The 23,417-nt window shown below is 41.3% G+C and overlaps 2 protein-coding genes across 4 annotated transcripts in view; one reads left to right on the top strand and one right to left on the bottom strand.

The window, feature by feature from the left end:
• LOC138722727 (unconventional myosin-X-like) overlaps positions 1-14,801 on the top strand; it is a 93,810-nt gene extending 79,009 nt beyond the window's left edge. For both annotated transcript variants that reach the window (XM_069861241.1, XM_069861242.1), the window contains 9 exons: positions 537-694; positions 1,939-2,062; positions 3,966-4,263; positions 6,647-6,854; positions 7,758-7,894; positions 8,748-8,871; positions 10,410-10,859; positions 11,654-11,845; positions 12,573-14,801. In XM_069861241.1, the coding sequence (XP_069717342.1) occupies positions 537-694; positions 1,939-2,062; positions 3,966-4,263; positions 6,647-6,854; positions 7,758-7,894; positions 8,748-8,871; positions 10,410-10,859; positions 11,654-11,845; positions 12,573-12,686 (1,805 nt within the window). In that variant the 3' untranslated portion in view covers positions 12,687-14,801. The remainder of the gene's footprint in view (positions 1-536; positions 695-1,938; positions 2,063-3,965; positions 4,264-6,646; positions 6,855-7,757; positions 7,895-8,747; positions 8,872-10,409; positions 10,860-11,653; positions 11,846-12,572) is intronic.
• Positions 14,802-20,420: 5,619 nt separating this feature from the next.
• The window catches only part of LY75 (lymphocyte antigen 75), a 47,772-nt gene continuing 44,775 nt past the window's right edge, over positions 20,421-23,417 (bottom strand). Inside the window, exons 35-36 of one of the 2 annotated variants that reach the window (XR_011337747.1) lie at positions 22,968-23,243; positions 20,421-22,425 (exon numbers count right to left, since the gene is read on the bottom strand). Coding sequence is in view for 1 of the 2 variants with exons in the window: in XM_069861240.1 (XP_069717341.1) it covers positions 23,059-23,243 (185 nt within the window). In the remaining variant the exon portion in view is untranslated. Of the gene's footprint in view, positions 23,244-23,417 lie in introns of both variants that reach the window. The other variant, XM_069861240.1, reaches the window with a different exon arrangement.

The following is a 23,417-nucleotide window of genomic DNA, read 5'->3' as shown; positions in this document are numbered from 1 at the left end:
GATGTATTTAGTAAAGTGAGAGAGAGGATTTTTTTTCCACTCACTTGCAAGAAATCATTGACATTTCTTATCTCAATAGATGTCTTGGGCAGCCTTTATCAGAGTGAATTGTTATTATCCTAACCTGTTCTCTCAGTTTATGTCAAAAATTTTATTTTTAAAAGTTATGAGAATCATTTGGCAATCTGACCAGGTGCTGTGTTTAGAGTGGTCATTTTCCAAGTAATTAATAGCACAGTGTAGCTCAAGCCCTGCCTCTGAGAGTGAACTGTCTGGTTGGCAGGGATGTGTTCATGTTACACTGCAAGATACTTGTACCTTGGGAAGCTACCCTTGTATCAAAACCTAGACTGGGGCCTTCCTGCTGATAAATATGATATAGGTATGGGGGACGTTAATGTCTAACTATTCAGTTTTAACCAGACACACCATATGTTGCTATCAAAGCAGCAAGGGTTTTCCTCAGCCACATGCTACAGGCAAAAAGAAAAGGTAACACGGAAGCAAGTTTCACCTTCCAGCTTGTTTCTCCACAGGCTATTGGAACATCATTGTCCATGGACGAAAGCACTCCTACAGACTGTACACGAAGCTGTTGAATGAAGCTATGCGCTGGGCCTCTGCCATTCAAGGTGTCATTGACAGCAAAGTTCCCATAGAAACACCTACACAGCAACTAATTCATGACATCAGGGTAGGTGGCATCACGCTAATTCCTAAGAGAGCTGGAAGCAACCAGATCGCTACTGGCCTTACCATGTCATTGCTGAGAGTCTGGCAAGTAATGGAGTTGCTGTCTTAAAGGAGAAAAAATTATTTCATAGAAATCTAAATGTTTGTGCAACTAAATAATGAAATCTTAATGTGAATTTTATTTTTTTTATTTTTAATTAGCATGTGAACTGATAGGCATAAACCTAGGCTGCAGCTGCTGTGTAATTAAAGATTGCATGCAGAATTATACCATTAAGCATTTGTAAATCCCTGCTGCATCTTTCCCTCTCCCTAAGCATCCTCTGGACACAGATATAAAATTTTGCATTCCTACCAGCCATGTGACCTTGCTATAGCCTTAAGTCCTCTTTGCACCTTAGGCTTGTGTGGTTAAATAGCAGATTAAAGAGTGGAAAGAAAACATAATTTAAAAGACAGGAGTTGTGCCACTGTAGCAGGAGTAAGTTTTGAAAAGGCTTCTTTCCATAAACTGTGGCAAATTAAATTTGGAATCAGAAGACACACCAAAGCATCTTTCAGATGAAATGTACGTGTTAACATACACGTCTTGATGAGGTCTAAACTAGATGCAATTAGATAGTAACTATTCGGGAAGAAAGAGCTGAGAATAATTGTGGAGCATCTTGTAAAACTTCAACTTGGGGTTCAAGGACAAATGGAGCATTGAGTTGTTAGAGAAGGAATATAGGATAAAATATAGAAGAACGCAATGACAGTGTATATGATAGGGAGATGGGCCCAGGTTTTGAACACCATGTGCATTTTGGTTGTCCTTTTTGTAAACACATATAGCACAACCAGACAGATCCAGAGAGGACCGACTCAGTGTTATGTACTAAACATGGTGGACCTGTAGTCAGAAAGTCCATTAACCATTTGCCAAGTCTGAAGGATATGCCAGGGAGGAATCATGCTATACATGCCTGTTACACGCCTGCATTAGGTATCAGCCACAAGCCACTTTTGAAGTCAAGATTGTGGGCTTGGTGACCTTTGGTATGACCCTGCCTAGCTATTCTTATGTTTAATTTTCAGAAATAATGTACAGAGTAATTTTCATATGTGAATTATGCTTTGGTAACCTGGTCCCTCTGTGGACCTCAGAAACTTATATAAGGTTGATTGAGCTTGAACCTAAATGCATAAGGACATCCATCAAAGAACTATCCCCATTTGAGGATAATTCCTTTTTTTTTTTTTCAGGAAAACAGCACAAACTTGGAAGTAGTGGAACAGACATATAGGAGGAACCCAATCTTGCGATATACCCAGCACCCTTTGCATTCCCCGTTGCTCCCACTACCATATGGGGATGTTAGTGTCAACTGTAAGTATTTTACCCACATGATTGAATTTTCTCACGTTTTTGGGATCGGTGTGAAGCCTGAGCACCGCAGATGTGGTCTGTAAGCTCTCTGTGCAGGTGAAGTCTATTTGGGGCAGTGTAGCTCACAGGGTTCAGATAAAGGGAGCAGTCCCTTTCTCTAAACAGTAGTATTCTATGTTCACTGCCTTGTACCTTAGGAACGCTGAATCTTAAAGTAAACGGGGGCAAATAACTTACCATCCATCCAGGAGATGTGCAGCCTGTCATCCTTGAGCTGCAGCTGGGTTGCGAACATCTCTAGTGCAAATCCTAAAACAGGATTACGTCATGCAACTGGCAGTGGGATAGTTCATAAAGAAGCTGCTGTAAAACCAGACTAAATGAATCCTTTCTTCAAATACTTCAGAAGCATGAAAGAGCTAAACTGTTTGATAGGCGACCAGAAAGCCAGTGATTTGCTGATGATTCCAGACCATTTGGTGTACTAAAACTGAAAGCTGCTGCTGAAGACCTCTAGAAGAATCTGTAACACGGAGTGACTGGGTTGTAAAATCTTTTCCGAAATTAATTTCAATCTGGATGTGCGAAGTAATGCATTTGGGAAAAACAGTCTGCCACAGGGGCAGTGATGGGTCTGAGTGATCTAGTTCTGCTTAGGAAAGTGAATGCGTATTTCCATAGCTTTATGAAAATGCCAAGTCTTGTGCTGAGCACAGGAACAGAACAGCTAGTGCAAGGTTTTGAAAGCTTAGAAAAGGAAAAAGAAAATCTTTGTGCAGCTGTATTGATGTATCATGCACCTGCATCTTGAATACAGAATGCAGTTTGGCCTTTGGCATCTTAATAAAGATACAGGAGAGGCAGAAACCTACCCAAATAAGATCAAAGGCATAGAGAGATGTGCCTACAATTAAAAGACCAAATAAACCAGTGTCAAAAAAGAGATTCTTAGGGCTGGGAGACTGTCATGGAGAAAGTGAAAGTGGAGTAGCTGCTCATGGTCTCTCAAAGGATCAAATTAAATGGTGAAGTAAAAGCACAGGAAAATGACAAAATACAGAGAAATTAACAGAGGACGTACTTACACTCTGGAAGTTATTGCTACAGTTATTGCTACATGGCTGTGTATTTGTATTGTACTATTAATACATGGTTACTGAGGAAGCAATGGTTGCATAGGAGATTCAGAAGGACCTACAGCCTCAGGGATGCACAAAGGCAAATGAAGTCTGCAGCAGTGTTGTGTTAATTGCTTTCTTCTGAGCAATTCCAGACATTTAGATGCTTAAAAACATAGCCAGTGTTGGTGTAGGCATTTTAAATCTGAATGATATGTAAAAACTGCATCCGTGGTACAGCAGCTTGTCAAAATTTTGTGTTGGCTCAGAGGTGAAAGCTAATATAGGTACAACACAGAGTTTTGGAAGTGTGTAAGCCAAGCTTCAGTGTCTGCATTCAGGCACCTAATGCCTTAACTGCATTAGTGACCCTCTGCTCTCAGGTGAGGAGACAGTTTACACAGAGGTGACTTTCTGCCACCCTTTCAGCTGTGTCTCCAGATGAGGTGTCAAAAGCTGTCTCTAGACTCCTTATCTGCACACCCTGAAGCCTGAACTAGATTTCAATTCTAGTTTCCCTTAAAAACATTATACTCAGCTTTTCTGCACAGTATGTGGGTTAGCAGTGTTGACAGGTTAGGTGTTGGCAAGTACTTACGAAACTGCATTTGCACATTTAAAGGGGAAGCATTAATGAATTTTGAGTATAAGATTAAGTTTAGGAAATGAGATGATGCTCAGGTTGCCGTTCCGTGACAGACTACTGCAGTTGCTAGTATTGTTGCTGGGCCAGTAGAAAATTAAGGAGATGCTCACCTCTTGTCACCTTTGTGGTTGTTCCCCAGTGCAACAAGAGAAGGGTTACAGCAGCTTACAGGATGAAGCAGTGAAGATCTTTAACTCCCTTCAGGAAATTGAGACGGTCTCTGACCCCATACCCATTATCCAAGGCATTCTGCAGACCTGCCATGATTTAAAGCCCCTTCGTGATGAAGTGTACTGTCAGCTCATCAAACAAACTAACCACATGCCGCATCCCAACAGTACTGGCAATCTGCACCACTGGCAGCTGATGTCATGTATGAGCTGCACTTTCCTGCCCAGTAGAGGGATCCTGCGATACCTCAAATTCCACCTTAGAAGGTACGTATCCTTCTCGTTTGCAGCCTGTTTCCTTTCTTTCTGATAATCTTACACTGCCTGTCGTAGTTACCTGTTTTGCGCTCCTGTGCAAACATTTCCCTCGGGTGTTCTAGCCTCCTACCTTTGTGCACAACTCTTGCAAACAGTTGTTCTGTTGTATTCAAACTCCAGCCCCATCCCTTGCCACCCATCTGTTGTTTCAAAAGGATGCAGAAAGTAAGGCTACCTAAATAGAATACCATGACACTGTTAAAAGTGGATTTTCAGCTGATCACCCACTGCTTACTAATGTCCATATAAACATCGTCAACTTACAGGAAAGGTGAGAGCTGTACTTTCATATTCACTGAAATTTGTACTACTTTCCATGTACCACAGTCAAAATGTGTACTGTGGAGTAGTATCACAGAATCACAGAATCACAGAATAACCAGGTTGGAAGAGACCCACCGGATCATAGAGTCCAACCGTTCCCATCAAACACTAAACCATATCCCTCAGCACCTCATCCACCCGTGCCTTAAACACCTCCAGGGAAGGTGAATCAACCACCTCCCTGGGCAGCCTATCCAGTGCCCAATGACCCTTTCTGTAAAGAATTTTTTCCTAACGTCTAGCCTAAACCTCCCCTGGCGGAGCTTGAGGCTATTCCCTCTTGTCCTGTCCCCTGTCACTTGGGAGAAGAGGCCAGCTCCCTCCTCTCTACAACCTCCTTTCAGGTAGTTGTAGAGAGCAATGAGGTCTCCCCTCAGCCTCCTCTTCTCCAGGCTAAACAACCCCAGCTCTCTCAGCTGCTCCTCATAAGGCCTGTTCTCCAGCCCTTTCACCAGCTTTGTTGCTCTTCTCTGGACTCGCTCCAGAGCCTCAACATCCTTCTTGTGGTGAGGGGCCCAGAACTGAACACAGGATTCGAGGAGCGGTCTCACCAGTGCCGAGTACAGAGGGAGGATAACTTCCCTGGACCTGCTGGTCACGCCGTTTCTGATACAAGCCAAGATGCCATTGGCCTTCTTGGCCACATGGGCACACTGCTGGCTCATATTCAGTCGGTTGTCAACCAACACCCCCAGGTCCCTCTCCTCCAGGCAGCTTTCTAGACAGACTTCTCCTAGTCTGTAGCACTGCATAGGGTTGTTGTGCCCCAAGTGCAGGACCCGGCATTTGGCCTTGTTAAACCTCCTGCCATTGGACTCTGCCCAGCGGTCCAGCCTGTTCAGATCCCTTTGCAGAGCCTCCCTGCCCTCCAGCAGATCGACACTTCCACCCAGCTTAGTGTCGTCCGCAAACTTGCTAAGGGTGCACTCGATGCCTTCATCCGGATCATTGATGAAGACATTGAACAGGACCGGACCCAGCACTGAGCCCTGGGGAACCCCACTTGTCACTGGCCTCCAGCTGGCATTAACTCCATTTACCACCACTCTCTGGGCCCGGCCATCCAACTAGTTTTCCACCCAGGAGAGTGTGCGCCTGTCCAGGCCAGAGGCTGACAGTTTCTAGACTGTAAATTCAATTTATAATTTTTCAATATTTGTTTGCTTAGCTAAGCACATAATGCTTACAATTTTTATTTATAGTCTGCTTTAACCTCAAATTTTCATTAACTATGTGGAAGCATACTAAATCATGTTTCTTCCCAATTCACATTCAGTTTGTAATGCAGCCTTCCAAAGCAGTCTGCACTGGGGCCGAGTTGCAGCTATGCAGCCTGACTCCATTGGTTAATGATGAGAAAGACCAATAGAGTGTATTTGATTCCTTCCAAGCTAGAAATGAGTGAAATTAAATTCTTGCCAGTACACCAAATAGCTGAGTCTTTCAGACATCCAGGGCCTGATTCTAAGGGATGCTGAGGAATACTCCATGCTGCCATTTCATGTTTTTATCACTGGAGCTGCAGGTAATGTTATACTCGATGCTCCTAGCCTTGGAGGGAGAGGCCATGTACGAGCATCTGTTTTCTACCTTCCTGATTCTGAAAAATATTGTAAAAGTAGCTGAAGCACAGCGAGCAAATGAAAAAATCGATTAAGAATAAACGTGAAAAAGTTTACATTTGATTTTGTAGTTTTTAATCTCAGTTTTATAACTTCAGGTAGTCAGTTCTGCTGTCTTTAGCTGATACTACACTTCTGAAAGTTTAAACTGCTTATTTCATGCATTGCTGAGAAATGCCACTGATGTGACTGGAGTGACTAGTAAAAGCGTGATGTATGGCTTAGGAAATAAGCAAGCTTATTCTTCCTGTGGTTGTACTTGACATGACTTATCTCTATGGAACTCTTCACATACAGTAGTCCAAATTATATGGTAAAGTACTTGCTTTCTGGTTCACTGTGTAATGGTTTGGTTGGCTTTTTTTTTTGTTTCTCTTTACAATTAGGGTAAAAGACCTCTTTCCAGGCTCAGAAATAGACAGGTATGCGCAATTCATTAGTGATTCCCTGAAGAGAACAAAGACAAGGGAGTTTGTGCCCTCCCAGGAGGAAATACAGGCTCTTCTCACCCGTGAAGAAATGACAACCACGGTGTACTGCCATGGCGGTGGCTCCTGTAAAATAACCATCAATTCACACACAAGTGCTGGGGAGGTAATGTGTTAGTAGCATTTACCAGATATAAGCACACCTCTGTCTGGATGCATGCTGGGTCTGTTGAAAAGATTTCCCCCCTGCTCTTCATTTCTAATTTCTCATTGGTATTTTTTAATTAGTATTTTTTTGCTGTATCCAAAAAGTCTGTAGGCAAAGGTCAGCTTATTCTGCAGGTTTGGAATTATGCAAAGCCTATGCCCAGGTTGTAGAATATCACTTAACAATTGTGTTGTAAAATCTAAACACTTTTGGTGTTCTGCCCATTATAAAGGTAATCATTATGAAGCTTGCTAAACAGAGTTTTCTGGACATGTTCAGGACATCACAGTATAATCCTTTTGGAAGGGATATTCTGCCAGTAGCTTAATTGTTGGCAGGTCAGAAGCAAGGTTCCAGCCTATAGTAGGCATTTCTTTGTAAACATTAGTGCTAAATAGAGGTAAAACAGTAGCAAAGGGTGGAATTCTTACTAGAGGAACGGAGAGTATCATCATGACATCTAAATCCATTACGTACCTGCATTTTGAACAGAGTTCTAGTTCCCCCATCTCCAAAAGGGTGGTGGAGATTGGAAAGGTTCAGGGAAGAACAGTGAGGATGAGCAAATGTAGCATTGACTTCCCTGCAGGGAATGATCTTTTCAGGTCTTTAATCTGAAACAGAGAAAACTAAGAGGGTAATGAAAGGAGGGGAAGAAGCATGGGATGTGTCCCTGCCCATGACAGAGGAGTTGGAACTAGATGATCTTTAAGGTCTTTTCCAACCCAAACTATTCTGTGATTCTAAGGAAGAAACATGACTGGTCTATGAAAGTATGTGTGTCCTGAAGAGGAACTGATTCTTCACTGTGAAAGTGTGTATAATACTTACACTGCAATCTGTGTCTCTCTGATTCTGCAGGTGGTTGAAAAGCTTATCCGAGGTTTAGCAATGGAGGACAGCCGTAATATGTTTGCACTCTTTGAACATAATCAGCAGGTGGACCGTGCCGTTGAGAGTCGGGTGATTGTGGCTGATATCTTGGCCAAGTTTGAGAGGTAGAACATCTCACAAAATCTTATAACTCCTTGTTGGATGTAACATTGGTTAAGTGATAGTACGGTCAGGTAGTTTTGTCTAAAGCAGCTGCAGTGATTGAACAGTTCACTCTGGTTTGAACTTAGGTTTAGTAAGGTTCAAGTGCTCTTACTGTACAGAAAGCCATGTTCATGTCTGTTTCAGTGATGAAGAAGCATTCCTTATCGGGCTCATCAGGAAGAAATTAGTAGTGCCTTTATCAAAGAGTAATGGTTTACTGGTAGAGCTCAGAGAAGGCTTGCTCAAGCCTGATAATGATCTTGTCAATTTACATTATAATAGCTATATCAGAAGAGAGAGCAAAGATTTGGGTGGGCATAGAAATTTCTTACCATGGACTGTGATTTTGTTGCCAGACATACAAAGAAAGCATTAAATGGTGAAGGAAGTTGGCAATGCCATTGTCTATTTTATATATCTCTTCTAAAGAGAAAAATAAAATTGTTCGAAGTGGGAGCAAGATGATGCTTTCCAGAGTCACAAGATTATATAGACATAGTATTTTGAAAATGAGAGATACTTCATGTCCCACACCCCAACTCTTGGATTTACCTAGAACCATTGATCAAATTCTTTGATCAAGCATGTCTGAAAACAAATTTGGGTCCTTATGAATCAAAATTTCATTTGACTCAGAGCAAAAAAAATGGAAACTTCCAGAAAAGTCTGCTGCACTGAGGTTGTCTTGGTAAATGAGATAGTTTGCCACGTTCTCTGTTTCAGAAATCCAGAGCTACCTTCATATTGAGAGTTGCACTGTGGTGCCGCTGGTTACTGTTTCTTTCCACTCTCATTTTCTTTCCTGTCTTACAGACTTGCTGGCTCTGAAGAAGAGGAGGAAGAAGGACAGTGGCAGCTGTATTTTAAGCTTTATTGCTTCTTGGATATTGAGAATGTTCCCAAGGATGGGGTGGAGTTTGCCTTCATGTTTGAGCAGGTAAGCTGGCCTTGGGAGAATGATTTGGTTTCCAGGGTGGCAAAAACACTTTAAGAGTATACAGAAAACTGGTTTATTTTTGCATTAGGAGTGGAAATGTTGGTTTGAACAGAATAAATTCTTTCGTTGGATTTTTGCCTGGAACCTACCAAGCAGATTTAGTGAGAAGTTCTCTAGAGAACAGTAGTGCTAGAGCAAGCAAAATGAACAAGGGCTTCAAAAAACTGGAAGATCAATGATAATAAAATGCTTTAAAAACTTATCATTCACTTTAAAATACGTAGAAATTTGGATAATGATACAAGAAGAATCATTAAATGTAGCTGCTTGCAGAACATGGGTGTAAAGAAAACTGGGAAATCTTACCTGTATATCAGCTTACAAGAACAGCATATCCTCGAAGAGTTGCAGGAATTGACTTAAAAAAACCCCTGTCTTTGGGGAAATTTCTTCTGATTAACAGAGAGGCACTAGAGTGATACCACAGAAAAAGGAAAAGAGAATGTAGTTCACCATATTTGTCTGTTGAGTAATCTATTTTCAAGTCACTATTCACCATAACACAATGATGCTGGTTAGGCCAGAGGTCACACTGTTATGAAATAACCTTGCAGTTGAGGATGTGAAACTAAACTGACAGGAGTACCCGGCTGTGTGATTTGGCTCATCTTTCTTACTTCTAATGAACACTTTGATCTTGCCTCATAAAATTATAGCTGTTGAAAATTAATTAATATGTGTTAAAGGGGTCAGTGTCATGCAGACTGAAACTGGCTGACAATCAAATTGATGATATATACATGACACAGACTATGGTTCCCTTGGAGGGCTTTCTTGTAATGAAGATTAAGTATTGTTAGCTACAGAACGTCTAGGAAATGACTAGGAATAGAATATCACAGTACTCTGTGGGAATTCGGTTGTGCCCAACTCTGCATTGTCAAGGCGTTCAGTCTAGACTGCTTTCACTAGCAAAGTGTGGTGGAAGAGAAGCTAGAGTGGGAAGGTAGATGTCATCCAGATATTAGATGGATGTAGCACAATAAAAAATACATTTCACAAAAAAAATAGGCAAAAAGAATCAAGAAGATTCAGGGAGGCACCAGCTGAAAGAGGAGGAGGTGGGAGGTGCTGGTATGCAATAAGGCTGAGGTTAAGAGTCTTGAAGTTTACTAGGTCTGACTCTCTGGTGTTTAATATAATCTCCACACAGAAAGTGTAGCTGGTACAGCACAAAACAAGCTGCCTCAATTCCAGTCTCTCCCACCTTTCACAGATCTAAGAAGTTCTCATTGTAATACTTTCAGTACAAGATAAGTGTCCCTTAGAGATCACTGTCCTGTCCAGGCATACAAAAAGAGGTGGTTTCCATGCAGTCTGCTCATCCACCAGCTGCAGACTTCGACTTCTGTGTCATAATGTCTGCTCACCTCCTGAATTTTGGCTTTCTTGCTGGGATGGGCAGATGCCAAAGGAATCTGTACATTTACCCCGCTGTGGGCTTTCTAAAGATTTTGGGGGACTTTGTTTGTTTATAGGCTCATGAAAGCGTCATAGATGGTCATTTTCCTGCGCCAGAGGACACTCTACAGCGCCTAGCAGCTCTACGGCTGCAGTATCTTCATGGAGATTATTCTAAAATAAGTTGGACCCTTGATGGAATCTACCCAGTTAATAGACTAAAATCCAAAATACTCCACTCAACAAAGAGTAGCGGCACTACCAGTCACACTCTGGAGAGAAGACGGACCAGCTTTCTTGAAGGGACATTGAAACGCAGCTTCAAGACAGGCTCTGTAAAGAAGCAGAAGGTAGAAGAGGAGCAGATGATGGAGATGTGGGTAAAGGAAGAGCTTTCAGCTGCTCGGGCAAGCATAGCACAGAAATGGACCAAGCTGCAGGGACTCTCTCAGCATCAGGCCATGGTGAAATACATGTCCATTGTAAAGGAGTGGCCGGGGTACGGGTCAACTCTCTTTGATGTTGAGGTGAGCCATGTATGAACTTATGTAACTACTGCCAAAGACAGGCATCAATCTGCAGAACAGATGCCGCTTTGCGTATTACATTGCTCGGCATCAGAAAGCAATTTCAGGAACAGGCTGTGTGTTGCCTTAGTAAGCTTAAGGGTGAGCATGCAGTACCACATACCCAGAGAGGTGTGACGCAGAGAGCACAGAGCAAGCAAGCTGATGTGTCCTACTAAGTGGATGGAGCCAGTGGATTCCCAGTCCATTAGAAGATAGAATTTGAGAAATTTTAGGGGGCTTAAGAAGGTGGTGGCAAGTGAAAACAAAAGTAAAACAAAACTGTATTGTCCTTACTGGCAAAAAGTGCAGTCCTGTTCTGCAACGGTACAACAAAGTGCTCAGACTGGGTGACTTAGAGCACTGTGGCTTGCTAGAGTAGGAATCCACAGTTCTAGTTTCATCAATTTTGTTGCTGCTTAGGTGGATTACCATGTGAAGTTACTTACAGTCAGTATATTATCTGTAAAATAATAAGTGGAATATTGACTTCCTAAATCCCTTCAAAATCTGATGAGAGCTGTTAGGTGTTGCAGTTATTTATTACTCAACTCATATTTGACTCAGCCATGTCACTTCTAAATCTTTGCAGCCAGAGTGCCTACAAGATTCATTCTGCAGACATCCTATTTTTTCTATTTGCGTGAAGAGTTGAAATGTCTTGTGGGAGCCAGAAATACAGGGTTCTTCCTTGAATCAAAGAGGCTTTGATCCTCCACTGCTTTATGCAAAATTTCATGTTCCTCTTTCTGCAGTGCAAGGAGGGTGGATTTCCAAATGATCTTTGGCTTGGAGTCAGCACAGAGAACGTGTCTGTCTACAAACGAGGGGACCCTAAACCACTAGAAACTTTCCAGTATGAGCACATAGTTTTCTTCGGAGCACCACAGCCTAACACCTTCAAAATTACAGTGGATGAGAGAGAAATGTTCTTTGAAACATCCCAGGTACGTGAAAGCACAAGACTTGTTGCATGTGCAGTTTTAATATAATTTCAGCTCTAATTTCCAAGGAGTAGGCAAGTTTATATGCCAAGAACTCTTGCTGAATGGATTGGACAGCCAAGGAAAATGAGGAAGGGAGCTTAAGCCTAAAGTGCTGTGGTACCTCTTCTTGAATACAGGGATAAACAGAAAAAAAATGATGCTGGTCAGAAAGTGAAGGAGGTTGAATGGTCTTCCAGTGCACTGGGACTTTCCAGTTTTGGGTGCTTATGAGCAGCTTGATTTTTTTTTTTTTTTGTTCCCTCACAGTATATGAATGGGAAGTTCATAAAATCAGAAAAAGAAAAAAAAAAGAAAAAGAAAAAAAGTTTAGTAGCATTACAGTTGCTTTGCTTTGAGCTACAAGCCATGTAAGTGTTGCTAAAGCAAAGCATGAACTTGTCAAGCATTTCTTTCCTTACTGTCATGTTCACATTTAGTAGTGCATGCAAAATTTATAGTGCCATGACTTTCGAATTATAGAATCATAGAATGGTTTGGGTTGGAGGAGACTTAAAGCCCATCCAGTTCCAACCCTCCTGCCAGGGGCAAGGACACCTCCCACTGGGTCAGCTTGCTCAAAGCCTCAAACTTTGGACAAGGGAAATCATCTTCTGCAGAATGACTGGTATGTCTTAATGGAATTAGGTTTTTAATGTGCTTATCCTCTGTTATTGTGTTTTCTCTCTAGGTGGGAGAGATAATAAAGATCATGAAAGCATACATCAACATGATTGTGAAGAAACGCTGCAGTGTCAAATCAGCCACCAGTGTGGACAGTCATGCTAGCATCTGGACTAGGTGATACAAACGAAGTGCCACAAGAGAGAGGCAGTTGTTTAGTGATTGGTGTTTGCAACTTGCCAGCACAAGTGTAGCACAGATGATTTTTTTTAAGAATTCCATTTGACTGACTACTATATTTAAAAACTGAAGTGACATCTACAGTACCATAGGATTTGCACCTATGCCCAAAGACATTAAACAGCAACAACTGTTGTTCAATATCAACAGCCAAAAACTTGTTTTTCCCCTTGCTTGTTTGATGAGTGGTGTACCTTGAAGAAGCAAAGTGAGAAGCAGCAGCATCCTCCTGCCTGTTTTCTCTGCTGCTTTCTCTGTTACCTGTTATTGTAGCAGAAAAATTCACAAGAATCATTTCTGCACTACAGGAGGCAGACTTGAACTTCCTTGCATTTCCAACATGCAAACATCTGTGTTCAGGGGATCACAGCTAAAAGAATACCTAGTTTTTATTTATTTTGAAAGCAACTTTAAAATATGTCATAAGTTGTCCAACTAAGAGGTCAAACCCTATATCAGAGAGCATTAAACAAAAAAATAAAAACACCCGAGGTGACTCCTGACCTTCCACTACAAGTTCACAGGTATAACACTGTAAAAAGTGGCACTTTAACATAAAATTCTAAATACTTCAACATAGGAGAAAATCTTTGGGATTAGCACCACAAACTGATTATCAGGTGTCATCCCAGGTACATTCCAAGCAGTAACTGTTGCCTAAAAAAGTGATGACTGCCTTTCTACAGCTCAGGAGGTGAGACAGATTGATTAGTTGCATTTCCAGAAGAGCTGTTCTTCACGAACTCCAGGTTTTAGACGGAGGTGAGGGGTTTTGATAGGAGCAGCCTGCTCTGTTAAGTTCCTTCTTTCTCTCAATGGAATTTTAGGATGATGGGGATCCCTGAACTTCAGTTTTAAGTTAAGTGTTTCCTACTGACTGAACAGATGCCTAGATAAATTGTTACAGGCAAGAATTTCACTTCTGCTCCACTACTGTAAGCAGATGCCAAACTCTTCATTCTCCTCTGAATTCTAATTGGAACTGCTCCCATCCCCAAATCCCCTTCCAGTTTCTTCTTGGTCCCTATTTATCAGCAAAACTGGAAAAGAATGCTGTTTTACCACACCAACTGCTTCTTGGAGGTTTCTGTAACCTACTTGCAATATGAAGAAGCAGAAATTTGTTTTCTTCTGTGTGAAAGATGACAATCAATCAATCATCTTCATTCTTTTGACTTCAGAAACTTGATTTTGTTGTTTAAAACAGTATTCAATATCAGTCACATCATAAATTGGTTGCGCTAGCAATCAAGAAACCTGGTGACTAGCCATTTTCTATGACCCCTGACTAGTCTTGGGATCCCAGAATGCAAAGGCCCATTCAGTTTCTTAATGAAACTGAAGAGCTGTAATCTTTATTGGGTATTTAGAATCAGATGTCTCTATTTCTGAAGAAGTGGCAGCTAAGGTCTATGAAACAGAAATTTCATAGCAAACTAGAAGTCAGTATGCAACAGGGTCTGTTCCAATTGATGATCAAATTGTGCCATGTCACTAATACTGTGTTGCAGAACACTGTAGTTTTGAGGTTGACAGTACAAGAAAAAAAACACTGTACGTTATCTGTGCTTTTCTCTCATTTTCACTGCACGTAGCATGTGCAAACACTGTCCACTTGCCACACAACCAGTGTAAGAGGATAGTCACTACTGCGTATCATACGTTCAACTGGAGTTTTGCCTTAAATAGCCTTTACTGAAGGATCCTACAAACATCCCCCTTTTGTCACAAAGAATAAGAAGATGAGCAGGTCACAAGTGAGAGGGAACAGGAATGCAGAGGCACCCTGAGAAGTAACACTCTGTATCATCTGTACACTGACTAAATCTCTTCCTGTATCAGAGCAGCCTTGATATCCCTGTTCTATCTCTGCACTAGCTCTGTGTTCTGGCTCTTGGGTTGCTGCAGGCAGCTTGAACCCACTTGGGAATGTAACTCCCATTACTATTTGTTGTAATTTTGCTTATTTCTATTACAGCATTCCTTCTGCTGTCTTTTTTAATTTGTAACTGGCTTTACAAGATGAAAGTTTAATAAATTATTGGATTGCACAGGCTGTATTCGCTCACAAACATTGTGTGCTTGCGTTAAGATGCGTTTACTCGGAGACCTAACGCTCGGAACTTGTAAGTGAAAAGTAGGCATCAATGGCACAAGAAGACAACAGTCCTTCCTCTCAGAAGTAAATTTTGCCTTTGTGGTGAATTATAGAATATAGTTTGCCACTGACTGCAAGGGGGAAGGTTTGTTTCCAGCTTCTGATGCACCTGGCTGGGCTGCACCTTTGGTCAGTGGGAGATGTCCCACACAATTTCAAGGGGCTGGTTCTGAGACAGTTACTGTGGTAAAAGCAGAGCAAGGAATTAATTGCCTCCAAAGTCCCAGTCCACAGGACAGAAAATTGCTTCCAGCTCAAATAAGCTGCCAGCTACACTTCTATGACAGTAGCAGAACCCAGGTATGATGTTCGCCTGAGAGCATGTGTCCATCTCCAATGTGCTGTCAGCAACAGCCTAGCCCCTAGCAAAGTTCTCTCAATCCACACACTGGTACAGAAACTGAGCAGTGATGCTTTCATATATCCCTTGGTTGGGTGCTCTGAGAGCCTTGGGACTCTGGACATAGGTCTAGGCAATGTCATCTCCAGTTGCCTACAGATTTTCATTTTCTTCATACCTATCACCTTGCACATTTGTTTTTTTTTCCTCAGCTGTTATATTCCTTCCTGTGTACTTCCAAAACCACTCTGTCTCCTTCCTGCTTAGGAAGCCCGAAGTGACACAGAGGTAACTTGTTTGGATGGAGGAAGGTGTCAAAACCAAGTACAGGCTGCTTGGCCTCCTAATCTCTCCTGAATAGCCCTCTTAATGCTAGCACACCTCTCAGTCACATCAGGCTCTGGCAGCGTATGTCTCCCCTGCTCTCCCCTGCCTGCTGGGCTGCAACTAACTGAAACTGAATTTTTTTCTTGGTGGCACACACAGAGGCCAACAGCAGTTGCTGTGGATTAAAGCAGGAGCTAGCTAGCCAGTCTCCCTTGTTTGCAGCTGCTGAATTTCAGACTCCACTTGTTTCATCTATTACATCACTATCATGACAACAAAGATGCACCATTTCAGTTTCAGCACAGTAATATGACAACATGCACAATCTCATCCATGGCTCTGGTTGCAGTGCATGGCCACCCAAGATGACGGCAAACCAAGGGCCTTCTCCCACTCCTGTTCTAATTCTACCCTCCTGTCAATGTGATGCACATTCCCTTCTGGCCTCCACCCCAGTATCGTTCTATAAGTCAATTCAAGTTTGTATGTTCCAACATTTATTTTATATTAAAGAGTTTCGTTCCAGTGGGTGTTAAGAGGCTTTGTAACAAGGCACAGTTTATAATTGGCACCTACACAGACATGAAATGGTTTATACACAAAATCACAGGTTATAGCACAAGCATATGTAACTAGTTATTAAAAGAGTCTGGCTGTAAACTTCAACTGTTTATTTACACCTTGTTCTAAAACACAGCCTTTCCCTACATAAGCTATTATTACTCTGTGCATTGACTTAATGTGATGGGCTCCTCCTGTGCATTTAAGCAACATCCCTCAAACATGAATTCCAGCCTTTTCAGTAATATAGAAGCTCCTAAATGTGCGGATTGCAAATTTGCTAAGTTTTTGTCCATATCTCGTGCCAGCAATTCCCAATACAACAATCAGATACACACTTTGGGCTCATGACACTGTCAACACAGAGGTGATTGCTGAGAACCTGATTGCCAGTGAAATTCCCTTTATCTCTACCTACCTTTAAAGTACTGCTCTTCAAGGATGGCCGCATGCCAGACAACCTCTTAAACCAACAGGGAGGATGCCATCTCACACCGTATCTGGACTCTGCACCAGTGTTTAGGTCTGAATGCAATCAAGAGCGAACACGTCATCATAGAATCATAGAATCACCAGGTTGGAAGAGACCCACCGGATCATCGAGTCCAACCATTCCTACCAATCACTAAACCATATCCCTCAGCACCTCGTCCACCCGTCCCGTAAACACCTCCAGGGAAGGGGACTCAATCACCTCCCTGGGCAGCCTCTGCCAGTGCCCAATGACCCAATGATATTGGGCGATTCCCAGTTCATGCCAGATGCCCCCCTCTGCCGTGGGGGCTGGGCAGCCTGGCTGGCTGCAGAGAACAGCTGGATGGTAGGGAGCCCAGCTCCATCGCCTGCTAACATTGCATCCAGGGACGTGTCTGTGGCTGTCTGCAACCCTCAGGCCCTGCACCTGGCATAGCGATACCTCAGGCCTTCCCTGAAATGCTGTGATGGCTCAGGGTTACCAACACAAACACCTGTAAATCCCAAGTGACTCAGTGAAACAGTAAGTGCCTGTCAGTGTAAACTCAGCTGGTTCTGTAACAGCCTAGGCATTGGTCACAGGTCTTGCAAGTCCACTAATGAAGCACATATGCTCATAGGAGCAACTTACCTGTCTTGCTGCTTTATCCTCTTGCAGCATGAGCTGAGTGAGGGCAACTCAGCTGTCCTCAGTTGTGCCTTGTCAGGGCACACCCAGGGGCACAGCAGTATTTAAACTAGTAGCCTTCCCCTTCCAGCTCCGTTAGGGGGGTTGCATCTCAGTAAGTCACCCTCTGAGCACTGTGATATAGAGGAAGGCCTGTTGTTAAGTGCTTGGAAGCAGAGCTGGTCCTGCAAGGTACGACTAGCGTGGGGCATAAAGGTGCTGAATCTGTGTGTCAGGAAAAGCCCTGCCTGCAGAAAGAAGGGAGGTGTGGAGGGTGTCTCTGGGGACTGGAAGAGGGGAGAGCTGGCTGTTGCCTACAGCAACTCTTCCTTGTTGTACCGTGCATTTTTGGGTTGGGGTTGAGACAGCTGCTCTCCCCAAGCTGCTGTAGGTTTATTCCTCGCAGAGGAGAACAGTCCTCCTACTGTGGAGATGGGGTGTCCTGATATCCTGGTGTTATGGGATGTTCTGTCTGTTGGTGCTATAGCTCTCTTTCCCAGCACCCTGTGCCAGTAAATCTGACAACAGTGGTTGTCCCTCACCTTTCAGACTCATGGCTGCACTCAGCTGGCTGCTGCTCCTTAGGAAGTGGTGCTGCCTGGTCCCCTTTCCCAGCAAGTGGTGCTGTTATAAGGCTGCCTGGTTGGTTCTCATGTCTGTGGTGGAGAGCTCATCATTTAGTGACCAATTCATGAGTGCTGTGCAGCTGGGGAGAGACAGAACAGGTACAAAGCGGAGCAGTGGCCACAGGAGACAATACAACATGGAAATTTCCGGAACACAATCCTTTCCTGCAAAGTAGCTCACGATAAAGCCCTAGGTAATTGTGCCTTTGTGTTATCCACACACAGTTATAATTCACGCTTCCACTTGATATAAAGATGCTCTGTAGATACCAGAACATGTTTATGAAAACAAAGACAGCAGTTCAGTTACTAATGGGGATAATATTCAAGCATACTTATTTGTGAAATCATTTCAGTTAACTACTTTGCAAGTTTAATTTGAATATGCATACAAGGCTTGCTGTTTTTTCAGGATGTAAGAACAACATCTTTGTATAATTATCTATTCTGTATCATCTATTAAAGGGGAACTGTGACACGTGACATTTGAAAAGAAAAAAGCAGAAATATAATGCTTACTATCTGTATGAGTGTTCTGAGATATGGTGTGCAGAAAAAGACCTTTATTCTCATTTGTTACAACAAAATACGTGTACACAAGGGACCAGCACAATGAAGAAAGCTTATTTCATAATAATTATTTTCTATCACTGATAATCCACTTTCTTAAAAGCCACCTTGGAGTAAACTGTTCTATTTATGCTGAAGAGGAGCAAAGCAAATAACGGTTGTTCTGTTTATAATTACAGTCCCTTCTGCACTGGTAAAGAGAAATCCAGACAGATTTACAGTCTGTGTTGCATTACTGTGTAATCACAAAAACCTCATCTGGTATCCTCCCCTACACCCTCAAGTATGTAAAAAATCTTAGTTAGTACTGGCAGATACTACAACAGAGTCAACGGGAATTTTCAGTGTGAGAATACCATAAAGGAATAAACCCAAGATAAGAGCATTTTATACTGGCATTTATGCTATACACCATTTGCAACTTAATTTGCTATCAACAGAAAATTACCTTTGCTAGTGCTTTGTCAGCTCTCATCTTGAAACTCTTCGGAAATAAGTGGGAAAGGTCCATTAGAGTAACAATTTAATTTCTCTCTCCAGCAGCTAATCTCCTGGGTATTTTTCTAAGCTTAGTTCTTTAATATTGCCCATAGCTCTGCCTTTAAAACTGCAGTCTAATTTGGTAAATGAGAACTTTACATACTACTTGAAAACAATTAATTCAACTAAGTTTTATGAACCTGAGTGTTACATATCCCACTGTGCTCTATACTCACCATAACAGTGGATGCACCCTTTAGGGTACCCTTTGTACCCTTTAGGGTACAAATTGTAATGCTTGGTCTTTGTTTTTTTGCAGCCACACACACACAAAATACCACTGACAGGCCATACAATTGACTTCCTCCTTTTGAAACTGTTTAGATGTCTAGCGTATGTCCACCAGAGCACTGAGCAGATGGTGCATTTGGTTTAGAGAAACAGGAAGAAATACTAAGAAATACAACAATTGCACTGGGCTCAGACATTTCTGTGTCAATTAAGTTATTGATACAGAAATAGTATTAAAACTGCTAGCTGGTCTAATGATGGATGTGCATTAACCTTTCTGTGTCAATGTCTTTAGAGACTGGGTAAAATTCAGGAAGAAGAATCAAAGATGCTGCTGCTCCACTCACCATGGGAGGAGCTCGCTCCTGCAGGATGGAGCTCTCCCCTAACAAGAGGGAGGCAAATGAAATGATAGTCTCACAGGGCAAGTTTTAAGCATTCAAAAATCTTACTGGAGAGTTTTCATCTAGAGCCACCAGAGTCCAGCAGACAGCCTGTGCTCTGAGATGGAGGGGTTCTAGGATGTCTTCCCCACTCCACTGCTCTGGGAACTGGGAAAAGTACTTCATTTCTGTGCTCCTATTTCCCTGCTCATCATCTTCATTGTCTTACACAACAGGATGTTTCACACAGCAAGCCACTACTTCAGCTAAAAATAACACTGCGCTTGATCAAGAGTCCCAGATCTTTGAGGTCTGGAATTCAGATGATACTTAAAATGAATACATCTCCTGCTTTAATTACAAATATTACACAGCTGAAAGTAATATAACTTTGACCATATTTTATGAGAAATTATGTTGAGAGCCCTTATAAACTGCTTTGGAGCCAAGATGTGCTAAAAGGTGCTAATGAGCTGCATCCTGACATAAAAAAAAACCCAAAAAGGCACAGAGGAATGTTTCCCTTCTATGCAAACCCAGAAGCATCTTGATAAAAGCCAGGTATAACTATGTTCCACAATGAAGTATGTTTTCAACTGCAAAAACAAAGTTATTGTCATTCTTTTCCAGTACTTCAAAAGTTTTGTTTACCTCTGAAGTTTTTTTGCCCTGGTAGCACTTTGTTACCTGCTTTAATTGTGATCCCTGCCTCTGTGCTACATGCCTTTTTACCAGTGGTTAATGAGTCGTACCTGAGCTGTGATAACTGCTTCGGCGGAAACAAAACCTGTGAAAGCATTTCAGTGTTTTATTTAATTTTATTCTTTCAATAACAATACTGCTAAATCATCAACCTGCACTACAGCAGTTGTGCTTACTCAAGTAAGAATTACCAGTGATTAGACAACTTGGGCATGATGAAACAAATGTGAGAAATGGATCCTTAAAATTATTTACATCATTCATAATAATAAAATATACATTTTTTAATAAAAAGTATATACTCACGTGTGTTGGATAATTACAATTTTACTATTGATTTCAATTTTCAATTTCAGATTCACACCTAAAAATTCTTGAAGTATAAATATCTATAAAACTAGTAAATCTCAAAACATGAGAACTTTTAAGTAATTTTCCCCACTCAGTGTTGTTCGAAAATAACAACAAACAACACAGTTTTGCGTTTTGGTTTTTTTAAAGTTCATTAAGTTACAAGTCATTTGACAAATCACTTGGACATACAAGCTAAACCAGAACGTGATAGAAACCAGGCTTTTTTACACCTCAAACACTTTTCATACCAGGGCAAGTTCAAGGAGGGGAGGGTGAGGGTTATTTTCATTACTTAGTAACTAGCATCATAACTACTTTTTCTACCAGTTACCTCAAGAAAGAAGAAAGAAAATGTTTACAATTGTGCCCAAAGTACCCAATAAACAACAAAAGTGCTTACTTTGATCAGCAAACTAACACAATGGCTCCTTTACTGTGCCCCTTCAGGCTGCTGTTCTACCAAGCTCTACAGCAGTATCTACAAGAATTTTTCTATTTCTTAATACAAATGATTCAACACTTGCTTATCAAAATAGTGCAAACAGGAACAAAGAAAAGTGCTGTCAATGTAAGTAAGTTGCAGGGAAAAAAAGGCGGCTGAACATGTCATGACCTTGCACCACTGCTCCAGAGAGACCAGCAGTAGTTGTCTCTGCATGTCAGACCAGGTGTATTCCAATTTACCACATCCTATCCCTGTTACATGGGGAACGGATTCAGTATTTTACATATCCTCCTTCATAAATGTACATGTGCCTGTTCTTGTATTGTGCATTAAAAGAGTTGTTGTGCACTAAAAAAGACTTTTTCAAAACATGAACTGAGCAAATCATTAGAGTAATTACTAGGTACGATTCTGTCTTCTCTTTTTCCCTTTATAGCTTTGGAGTACATAGAAAAGGCCACAGTGACATATCACATACAAAAATCAAGTTTAAGTTTTATGTAAAATACTCAAGTATTTTTAGCATTTATGTACATAAGTTTATTTACCACACGTTCTTCCTCACTTTATCCTTAAATATATCTTTATCTTCTTTCTTGGACAGATGATGTATTTCACTTATAAAATTAGGTATTTAACCCTAGCATAAATAAGAGTATAAAGGGGAAGTAAATGTCAGGAGGATCTCGTTACAGAACAAGGAACTCTGTCCCTGCAACACTCCAGGCCTTGGGTGTCACAGTGCAACAGATCATAACAAGGTCTTTTCTGTGTTTTGATCTACAAGAAAATCACTCAGATCTAATTTCAGAGTAGTAAGAAGACATAAGATAAAATGTGGTAGGTCTTTCTCTAAATACTACTCTAAGAGGATGTTTTTAAATCTTATTTAATTAATACCTAGGTCCAGATACTGATTTTCACTGTAAACATTCCTGCTATTTGTGCTTTCAAAACTTCGTGCAAGGAGCTGTGAAAAGAAACTAAACCATTTACTTAAAGACCAATTATGTCACAAGATAAAACATAACATTCATGGCTTTGTTTTTATAGGCCTAAGGCTTTTATTTTATCTTTAGTTTTGCTTGTTTGCAGTTAGCCCCACTACCACCTTCAGGGAAAATAAAGGTAATCTACCAGCTTGCCACAGTCTCGAGCTTCAAATATTTTATTTAATTTACTCCTAGAGGGCATTGTGGTTTTAGCGCAGGGTATTCCCCATAACCCTCCACTCAAAGTGTACATTCTAAGGAAGATTCTTCTCTTACCAATATAACATGATTTTTTTTGTCTCTCTCTCTTCTGTAGGGAAAAAAAAAATCACAATATGATCTTACTCCTCTATGACAAGAAAATTTAAATTCTGTTTGGAGGGGAATGAATATTCAGCTGTCTGGTAACTCCCCTCTCCCATACTGTATCATAATTTATTACTGCTTATAGCAAAAGTTGCTATGCAAACCAAGTTTATCTCCTATGTATCATCTTTGGGTTAGCTTCTATAGAGTAACCCAATGCTAGCAGCAAAATCCTTACAGCACACCAAAACGGTACATCATTTTGCATAAAGTTATTGACAGATAATTGTACAAAGTAATAGAATTTATATAGCGATTTTAAGTGCATTTGTTAAGGTGATGTTGCATGAAGTACTGTTGGCATTAATTATTCCATCAAAACTGCTTTCCAGTAAAAATACTGTAAATAAAAAAAAATCACAGAACTCTAGAAAACTTGCACATTAAATAGCTGGGGCCAAATGTAGATAATTACCACGGACCTGAATAAAAAGTACGCTCGTATAAAATAACAAAATTTAGCCCCATCAATAACTTTCTTATTACCGTTCCAAAAAGAAGTAAAACATCAAGTAGTTCATTCTTTATGGCTTCACACAGTGAAGTTCATGCTAAATTGCCCGGAAGGAACAGTTTCTCAATAGTTATCTTTTGCGAACATGTCATCAGTTTCATCATCATTCATCCCTCTCTGATAACGTACTGAAGAAAAGGCACTCCAGTGAAGATGCTTCTTTTTATAGAGATACCACACTAATCCGACAAAGAAGACCAGCATAACTAGCAGGGCAAATGCTATAGCCACCCCAGTATGATTAGAACCTGTAACAAAACAAATCACAAACAGTTAATCCTTGCAAGCTTTGGTAAAAATATTTTGTCCTGGAGTCGAGGCTTAGGTAGCTACACACTAATACTGCATGCACCTAGTTGAGGTTAAGGCAAACTGAGTCAGCTATTAAAAGTCTTCTCTTCATCAAGAGGGAAGTTAGGTTC

Source organism: Phaenicophaeus curvirostris, chromosome 7 (genome assembly GCF_032191515.1).
Source record: "Phaenicophaeus curvirostris isolate KB17595 chromosome 7, BPBGC_Pcur_1.0, whole genome shotgun sequence".
Classification (NCBI taxonomy): domain Eukaryota; kingdom Metazoa; phylum Chordata; class Aves; order Cuculiformes; family Cuculidae; genus Phaenicophaeus; species Phaenicophaeus curvirostris.
The sequence above is the reverse complement of the archived record's forward strand: the minus strand, read 5'-3'. Positions and strand labels throughout refer to the sequence as shown.